Source organism: Megalops cyprinoides, chromosome 4 (assembly GCF_013368585.1).
Source record: "Megalops cyprinoides isolate fMegCyp1 chromosome 4, fMegCyp1.pri, whole genome shotgun sequence".
NCBI classification, from domain to species: domain Eukaryota; kingdom Metazoa; phylum Chordata; class Actinopteri; order Elopiformes; family Megalopidae; genus Megalops; species Megalops cyprinoides.
This window is the reverse complement of record NC_050586.1, coordinates 33318053-33327855: the sequence shown is the minus strand read 5'-3', so window position 1 is coordinate 33327855 and position 9803 is coordinate 33318053. Positions and strand designations below refer to the sequence as shown.

The following is a 9803-nucleotide window of genomic DNA, read 5'->3' as shown; positions in this document are numbered from 1 at the left end:
GTCTGGAAGCCACTCCTCACTTTATGTGCCCAAGGAAACTCTTATTTCAGCAACCAAATCCCTGTTGAGCATTCTGGAAAGACGACCTCCTGATTTCATGAATATGACAACTACAAGAGAACAGCCTCAGCTGCTACAGTCATCACCATTGTGACTGTTCCCGCTATTCTCTGAGATAAAGGTCACCTGCCTTTACATAAATCTACAAGTGTCAAATATTAGAATCTCAAAGTAAGCAAGCAGAAAGCAGTGACTATTTTAATCCATAAAATTCATACTCTTGACAAGTAGTCTGTGCTCTGCGTCTAAAAGAAAATGTACGAAAAAATGTACGAAAAAATGTAAGAAAATGTAAGAAAAATACAGCAGCCAGAATCTAGAATATCATTGTAAAATACAGCTCACAGGTCAAAGATAATGTCAAACTGAAATCAGTGATGCTGTGCTCTCTAATGTTGTGCAAACTAGGCTCATGCATGGGTCTCCACAACCTTGAACATTGTGCACTACTTGAAAGGTGACCCCATAAATCACTGAGACATCCACCCACATTTGTGAAATGTAGGACTTTAAATTCACACTGGTAAATGCATCATCAGCTAATATAGCCTTCCCTGAAATAGCTTCCGAGAAGTGAAACATAATTCAGGCTTTAATAGAGAAGAAATAGTTACTGTCATTGGCTCCAACAGATTAACCATTATTGTAGTTCAGCATAATGGGCAGAAGATTATAAGCGCTGCAGCAGGCAATGGATTGTACTTCCACAGTTATGGCCCAGCAGCATTAAGAACTTTTCTTCAGATTGTGATTTAGAGGGAATTTGACCCAAAGGTCCCAAATGAACTTTCTATTGATATGATTAATATGAGAATCTTGGATATTACCACTTTATTGAAATACTGTACCAGGGTGCAGACCATTTTCCCAATAGCAGCTGACTGACTAGCCTGTGGTGGCCATTACAGAGTGGTCCAAATAGTACACACTCTGCCTCCACAGCATTATGGTGAGGTGTAGTGGCAAGGGCAGAGCTTATAGCTCAAAGGTTGCCAGATTGCTCAGTTCCCTAGTGGAGCTCCACTGTTGTACTTGTGAGCAAGTTTCAATAAAACATCTAACTGTGGAATGGACAGCATGCTTGTAACTTGTGAATTGCATGTAAACTGCTCTGAATGAGAGTGTCTGCTAAGCAAATCATGCAATTTCAGTCTTGCAGGGAAAAAGATTATAAAGTATTCCATAAGTAAGCCATAAATAATGTTTGATCGAATTTCTGACCACAGGCAGAGTTAAACTGGCACTGGATTTCCCTTGAGCAGCTTGCACATCGTTTATACCTGCCTTCCTCCCCATCACCCCAGCAAATGCAGACTGAGGTCTCCTTTTGATTAAACGCTTCTCTGCAGCTCTAGACACACTTGCCCTTTGTGCTCTAATTAGCAGGATGTAGCCATGTCCTAAAAAATGAGCAGCCCGGTGAGCAGATAAATGCATTTGTCAGACCTAAAGAGCTTGACATTCTCTTTTCAGTCACGTTCTGCTTCTAACACAAACCTCTCCGCTTTGTATCGTCTGGCGCTGGGTTCATTGATGACATGTGGGCGTGATACAGTTCCAGTACGTGATCACCACACAACATCCTGACCTAATATCTTCCAAGATTATCTGCTGAGCTGAAAGGAAACACCCATTTTCCCATGAGCTCTTGAATTGCTAAGCTGCTATGACCTGATCAAAGAGAGGAGGAAATGGAGGGGGTGGGGCTAACTAGAAGCATAACATATGTTTGTTCTCAACAATCATAAAGGCCTCCCTCATCATGCTAAGCCAAGTTGATGTAATACAGTATTGCACTCCACCCACGGAACTTTTCCATCCACCATAACTATTTATATGAACACAGGACATATCCTCCTTTGTCATTTCTTCACAGAGATATCTGCAGACCATGACGGTGGGGGTAATTAAGAAGAGTGAGCTACGAAGCATTTCATTTTTCTGGTGCTTTCAAAAATTGTACCCATGATCAAAATCTGAAATTGGCGAGCAGGCACAAAAAGCTGGCCCCAACTGCTGAGAGAGACGGATGGGAGTTTAATCAGTTAATAGCATACTTGGAACACACAGCAAAGTTAGTTGTTGCATTGTGGTGATGTCATGGTGTCAGATTGCTCGGATCAATCCAATTCAGCCTCACTGTGACTCTTTGCCCCACAGAGAAAACTACCAGATAACGGGCAATCCCTTGCAGTGCAGGGCTCTTCAAAACAGTTTGGAAGCCAGTTTCTGTCCTCTTATGCACCTATGCATACCAGCACTTCTCAGTCTCCTTAGATAATATGAATGATTACTGCTGACCAAAAACAACAGATTTTTTTTTTACTGCTGGGTAAGAAGGATTTCTAATCCACAAAGATGAGTGTTTACATACTTGGATAATTGGATTTCCCTTATCTGAAGGGAGATGTCTACATTCTTCAAAGAGCAATTTCTACTCTCTCTTAAACTGTTTACATGTTAAATTACGGTTCTTGCTTTGGTTAAAAAAATAAAAGGAAGAATGTATTTTAATACGACAGCATGCGGTAAGGACTAGTGTTTCAAAAAACTAACAATAAAAAACCTTTCCTAAACTTTATATTGAAGTTCAGAACACAGTGAAGAAAACAGGACATAAAATTGAGGGTGATAAAGACAAGTGAGAGGGTCAAGCCAATCTCACGGGCGCAGAGCTCACAAAAGGTTTTATGAAATCCACTGAGAAATCCTTTCTTGCTAGAGTTCAGGAGTTTATCGACAGGGCATCAAAGAGTTTATCGTCTCCATTCACTAGGTCATTTTCCTGTGGGATTTCATTGTGGAAATTCAAGCCAAGTGGAAACACCCACTGCAAGTACAATCCTTTTCCCACCAAATGTCCGCTGTACAAAGTGGGTCTATTTTCTCAAAGTTTGCAATGTGTGATGAGATACAGATTCAAAGGACTGAAAAACAGATCTGAATCCCATCTTATGTTTAAAATTAAACTATGTTTAATTTTCTTGAAATGCACTCCTTCCACAACAATGCCAGCTAGGTTTTATCATTTTATTATTGCCCTACAGTATGGTAGCAGCATTTCTTTCCATTCACAATAATTGCTGTCCCTTTTAACAAATACAGCAAACAATACACTTGCACTGTAAATGTTGTTTACCACAGAAATGTCTGACTACACAGTTCCGATGTGAAATACTTCTTAGTAAACAAAGCATTTAACTTAAAGGCATAAGTAGTTAAAGTTAAAGTTGAAGGCATTTTCAAGTGGTCACTATCAGAAATATGAAATATATTGAAATCCCCATTTTATCACAATCAATGTTTAAATGCTTTAAAATAGAAATTTCATTCATAGATAACTTTTCCACAACCCACATTAAAAAAAGCAGGCGCAAAGGGTCTGATGCCTTGAACAAAGACAGCAAATCCTGTACAGCTTTATGACTAACATAACATGTTATGTTTCCAATGTACCGATCAGAGAAAACACATGGTTGAAATGGTCTTACATCTGGTCTTGTTAGTTTTAGACATTTTTTCAGCCAACTTCGAACTCCCTCATGTTCAAAACCGCAGAGACCGGGGATTTGCAGTGCAGTCCTAGAAACAGCAATGTAATCAACATTTCTTCGCCCCGACACCTGGGAAATAAAAGTCTGAAAAAAGAAACAGGAGGAGCTGAACAAAGACCCCTATCAGGTAGTATGGGACGGGGGCATTTGAAATTGATGGTGTGGGAGGCACACTTCATTTCCACCTGGTGATTTCTTTTGTTTGGGAGCAGGCAGTCCTGGCTTTAATCATGTTCTCCTGAGCCACCTTCAGCTCACCGACATTCAGGTGATGGATGACCATGAGGTACCTGTAGTTGCAAACTCTCCAGTTCACATTGTGCTTGGTGAAACGGTCGCTCGATATCACATGGACGCTGGCCTCCTTTGCCAAGATCCCCACGTAGGCGTCCTCCATGGGGACGGGGGGCACGTGCTCCGCTGCTTTAAGGATTCGGCGCACGGCGTCCGTCGAGAGGACGTAGCCAATGCCGCTGGCGTATGGAGGGTACTCCTGGTCCCGGAAGTCCTCCCACGAGACGTACCACTTGCTGAGAGGGTCTCTGATGACAGTCCGTTTTCCCGGCGCGAACAGAGACCCAGCGTAAAGGCCCGTCTTCTCCCTGTTGAACTCCACCAGAAAGCGCGGCAGGTAGTCCGTGTTGACGAAGCAGTCGTCGTCCGTTTTCAGAATGAACTGCGGCTCGCAGTTGTCGGCAGCCCACTTCAAGCCATGCATCACTTTCAGGGTCAGGTTCCTGTAGCTGTCCGCGTAGTTTCCCACCAGAATGTCCCCGTAGGCCTGCTGCTCCTGCAAGATTTCTGTGGAGACACCAACTTCTGAGCGCTGTCCAATCAGAAAAAGGACCTGCCAAGAGTAGGTGACTTGGCCCCGCTTTTTCGCCCATGTATTCCGGATTGCGGCCCTTTGCTCTGAATGCCAGGGAGCAGATGTCACAAGTACTACCAGAACTTGCCCTTTTGAGCAAACAGGAGGTTCCTGATTTGTCCTGAGAAGGGCGTCAAAATTTATCCCAGTCCTTCTAGGATTAGAATTTAGTTGCCCAGGGAAATTGTCACTTTTTTGCTTCAGCACACCAGGGTCTTGTGTGTGGCTTGCCGGGGCAAGAAGCCTCAGAATCAGCAAGCAGGACATCAGGGCACTGACACAAACAAGCACAGGCTTGTGGTGAGACAGGATGATAAATTTCATTGCAGAAGGGCAATCAAAGGCATTTTAATGTTCCAGAGGCCTGATCCTGTATCGAGCATTTTTGTTGGGTTTCTCTGAGGTTACACTTCTTTTGAGTGTCTTGTAATTGTGATAACTGCCAGTCTCATCTGAAGAATCATCTTTTAATTTACTGTAATCAAAAGCAGCGCAATGGCTATGATGGTTCTCCAGCACAGTCATTATAATCCAGAAGCAGATGCTTTGCAGGTCAGGTCACTAGGACACTCTTTCAGGCAATCCTCTCTGTGATTTAAAGAAATGGATTGTAGCTCAGTTAGTAAGACAGTAATGGTTTGTCAGCAAATCCTGCATGCACAGTTATTGAACCTCACTAACCATGTACAAAATGGTTTCAAGTTTCATGTTTCAAGTATTCAAAATGCACCAATTCACTAATAAATCACTATCAATCATTTCTCACATTCTTTTTTCTTTAGACTGAGGACACAACAGCCAAAATCATGACATGATATATGTAACATGTAATAAAAACATACATCAAACAAGCACAGAGCCTAATACACATGCCCAACATATATAGTGAAACAGGACTGTTATGAATGGGTGCTAGCCAGCACTGTTCACCTTTTATCTGCTGAGAAGTAACCTGTGATCCCAACAAAACTAAGTCCATTTCCAAAACATACAAGCTTTTCAGGGTGGAATTAACCATTTATTTGATTTTATCTTGTGGAACATTAGCCCATTTACATTCAAATCTCTACAGGAATTCATCAAAAGACCAATGAGCATGACTGATTTAACCTATTTGCGAGGTGTAGAAATGGGGCATAAAACCTGCACGGCCTCTGCAGCAGAAATCTGACATCAAAGGTTAAACTAATAGCTCATGGTGGAATGTTATAAATCACAAAACTGTCAAGTGCAGTGTGCCATTAATATTCTACTGGGAAGAAGGGATTCTGACATTTGCAGAGAGGCTGTTAGGGTCAGAGCAATTTCAGTTGTGAATATATATCGTTCAGAAAAGCAGGCCCTTCTCCCTTTTTTTGGATGGATCTTCCATACCAATGATATTCAGTCCTGCTTCACAACACTTCTGTGACAGCTCATGCTCTGAAACTTAGGTGGAATCTACAAAATTTGTGTCTTGCTTTCTCATTTTAAATCTTTAAAGTAATCCGTGTACAAAGGAGACTGTGTAAGGGATCTGCAAAGCAAGCCCTGTCAAATATTTTAATTATGTGCAAATTATAGGTCAACCAGACTGGTAATTATATATTTAACACCACTTACACCATATACATTCACTAATAATATGAATGGCATATTCCAATTCACATGGCTCATAGTGTGTGTAACTATTTTACAGTTGCCCAAATATAATGCTTGTAATGGCAATAATTTTTATTGGTTGTGTATATACTTGCTAGCAAACAACCAAGAAAAGTTTGGTTCATCAATATGCCACATGGTTTGGAGGGAAGGATGGTTAGGCACAGTGGTGCTTCCTGAACAGCCTGTCCAGTTCCTTGTATCTTTCACTAACACACCAGCCATACAATGCATGTCTTTCACAAAGGACTGACAGCTCATTGAAAACTAATTAGCATTGCAGTTGTAAAGGAAAATCAGCAAACACAGCTTCTCCCCAAGTCCAGAGTAGGGAACACAGAGCTTCAGGATCAGTGGTGCTTTTGACAAAACTGGCACATTTCAAGCTGTGCTCCTCTGGCCTCTGATATTTGGTTGAAGGAGTAAGTAATAAGGCCTCTTGTTTTCACTGCATGTTTATATCAGATTATTATTCTGGTAATGTTGTGAACATTAAATAGGAGCTTGGAATATATTTTTTTGGCAATGTGTTTACGACAATTCTGATGTTACTATTACTCAGAAACCAACAAAAATGGCACACAATGCACTTAGAATTTGAATGGAACAGCTGTTATCACCCCACCCTCAAATTCCATGTCATGAAGCATGTGAACATCAGGCTACCATCTGAAGAGGAGGGAAATGTGATGGGGAATTGTGATTCAAGAGGTTGTTTTTGATTTCAGTTCTGGCATCTGCAAGCAGGGCAGGAAGAGCCTCCCCATAAGGATATGCACTCAGCAGGTGGCAATATGTTTGGAGCCTACCTCCTTGCGTTGATATCTAAACATATCAATTTTATTTCTGGGGAGCCAATCCATGGAAGGACTTGTTATAGATGTACTTCCTTAAGTTTTTGCCTCTCCCATTTCCTTTTTCTGCATTCCTGAGTACATGCAAGTGAAAGAACATTACCTAACTGAAGACAGACGCAGTTGCAATGGTATTGGTAAATCTTCCTCTGCCCCTATTAAAGACACATACATTTTGTATTGAGTTATGAAAGTGTATTTGTTAAATCTTTGCTCAGATAAACTGCCTAACTATAGGAGGTAACAGCTGAAGCATGTCTATGCCTCATATTACTCATTCACTGTGAGGAACAACTAACAATCAGGGTTTCCGTTCGCACACATTTTGCCCTGCGGTAATAATGGATAGAAAGGGAATGTAAAATGTACGCCTATCCATCAATGTCATACTTAAATGCATAAATATGCTGCAATGAGATACAGTTATTAGAACCTGTACACTATGGAAACAGTAAACTTTAATGTACCGTATAAAATAGCCTGTTATTAAAAGGAGAAGGTCAGAGGTTGCTGACTCACAGCTTACACGAATGAGTTGCAGGGTGCTCTAGAATCCTGCCTTGGGTAGCTTTGTTCAATATCTCAAAGTGTTTGTAAAAAATGTGAGCCGCTATTAAGAATACCCATTCAGCTGTGCAGGCAGTCTTCGGCGCCGTAGTGCATGGTCTACTTTACATGGTGCAGGTCCCACAAGGAGTATCTTAACAAGCCCTGATAACAGGCTCCCCCAAAACAGCAACATAATTAATCACCTCTCCAGTTAACTCTCCCAGGTTTCCCATTCCAGCACCATCACCCTAGTAACTTTCCCCTCCCCCAACTATGCATGTTCTTGTCTGGTTTGAAACAGCAAGCTACCAGCCCCTCCTGGTGCTATTCAGGTCAATGCACAAAGTGAATTATAACATCTTCCCCATAAGAAAAACTGATAAACAGCTCGCTGTGTGAGAGGCAATGGGCCATCAATGCTAACTGATGGAAGAAATGGTCCCAGTGTTGCAATAATGACTGCAGAAATAAACAGTAGAAAGGGGGGAAAGCACTGATTTAAGCCCCCAGCATAGCTGTTTCTCAACGTTTCAACAATACTGAATTGAGACTAGGGTGAGGTTTTTATGCACGGTATTCAATTATTTTCATTTAATTAAGTCCATCGCAGATTTCGGGTATAGGAGAGGGATCGACCAGAAGAGAAACTACTTCTTCCTATGAGTTGGACTCAAACATGGAACACAAGATGAACGAACTTCTCTTTCGAGTGGCAGAAAAAGATCCTGACATATATTTCAGAGCTACTGGGGGTAACCTTGTATAGACACAGTAACAGCTGACATTTGTGCTATTGTACTTTTTTTTAGTATAGCTTAAACTTTTACTATTCCGTTTAAAATCGTACGGTTCCTCAGAAGGACATTTTTTTCGTCGACTCCGTTCTCCATCTTATTTATTCTCCGCACTGGTGAGATGTTTTTAATTTCATTCACCTGTAGTAATGGCACGTATCTACCACGGTCACATCCAAAACGTTTCAGAGTTACAAAGCCCGTTGTTTTTCGAGTTAGTACAAGGCGCTTTTGAAAGACATATCCGCGTAGAAATATGTTTGTTCAAAGCAAATGAAATCACATATATGTGAAGTTAAAAGCGAAACATTGATTCCATTGGATAAAATTGCAAAAAAATGTGTTCATGTGAGAATGAAAATATAACGCTCCATCTTTCCCGCATTACAGTAATTTCAACAGGAGGGGTTGTTTTTGAGACTGCACTGTTACGGCATGTTTCCACGTGCCCCCGCATTCCAGGGAGTATGGAAAGAGAACTGTCTGTCCCAAAAGCCGATCTAGGATCAGCTAACGCGACCCCATATGTAACCTCAGCTGTAACGTGCAATATGGGAAAAACAAGTGAGGATCTGGAGTTAGAACTGTGGCAGAATCTACATCGCTGCGGGTGCTTTAGGCTGCTAAAAACATTTCTGTAGGACTCCTTCTAACTTAATCATTCAACTCTGGTCTCTTTAAGCGCCAATGAAATGGAATCGGACTAAGATCATGTTACAAATCCTCAACGTTAAAAACATCTTAGTTTAACAGTTTTAGAACGGATCCTACTGTGATCACATATAATGAGTGGCTCTCTTGTATCAACAGGTATCACCGGCTCTTACCGTTCACACGATCTTCCTGAACATCACTTTCTGAATTCAAACAAAATAGTAATAATAAAAAAAACTTTTTAGCGCTACTCCATCCATAAACTAACCTCGGCAGTGCAACCCCCTATACGTACTCACATGTGTGAAATGTAAATAATTCCATCCAAGTTGTTATGTTCGCCTCCTTTATCTTCGCTTTAGAAAAGTTCAACCAATAGAAACTTTGTTCATCTTGTACAGAGTCGCGATTGGTTCATGTAGGAATCATATGTAAATTGGCGTCCTTGATCGTTACATTGTTGGGGGACCAGCAAAGCAAACACTCAATCAAGGTTTCAAAACTCATGAACATCAATGATTCTCATTTTCGCAGAATTACTTGATCAACAATGAAATGGTCAGCACATATACTTAACTCATATGTACATTCAGTCCGTTAGATCTGCTGTAGTTGTATGTTGTGTGTGCAAGGTATAAGTACAGCTGCAGCTAAAGGGATGAAATAGGTAGTGTGACAGAGTTTTAGTATAGTAAGTCTTGAAAGGGAAATATAACAGCAGTCACTGATTGTTGTACTGTTCTAGGGTTCAGCGATCAGCTTGTTTGTTGTGTGTCTCAACCCTGGATTCTTCCAGCTTGTTATCAGAGTTGGAACTGACTTTTGCTCA

The 9803-nt window shown here is 41.1% G+C and overlaps 1 protein-coding gene across 1 annotated transcript; it reads right to left on the bottom strand.

The window, feature by feature from the left end:
* Positions 1-3396: 3396 nt before the first annotated feature.
* On the bottom strand, positions 3397-9274 carry LOC118776982 (beta-1,3-galactosyltransferase 5-like). The gene is made up of 2 exons (XM_036527662.1): positions 9148-9274; positions 3397-5070 (listed from the first exon to the last, which is right to left on the bottom strand). Exon 2 carries the CDS (start codon positions 4804-4806, stop codon positions 3790-3792), a length of 1017 nt encoding a protein of 338 aa, XP_036383555.1. The 5' UTR covers positions 4807-5070; positions 9148-9274; the 3' UTR covers positions 3397-3789.
* Positions 9275-9803: the final 529 nt, after the last annotated feature.

Bases quoted from the DNA above. Each gene is read 5' to 3' on its own strand.
- LOC118776982 (XM_036527662.1), bottom strand. From the start codon at position 4,806: ATGAAATTTATCATCCTGTCTCACCACAAGCCTGTGCTTGTTTGTGTC.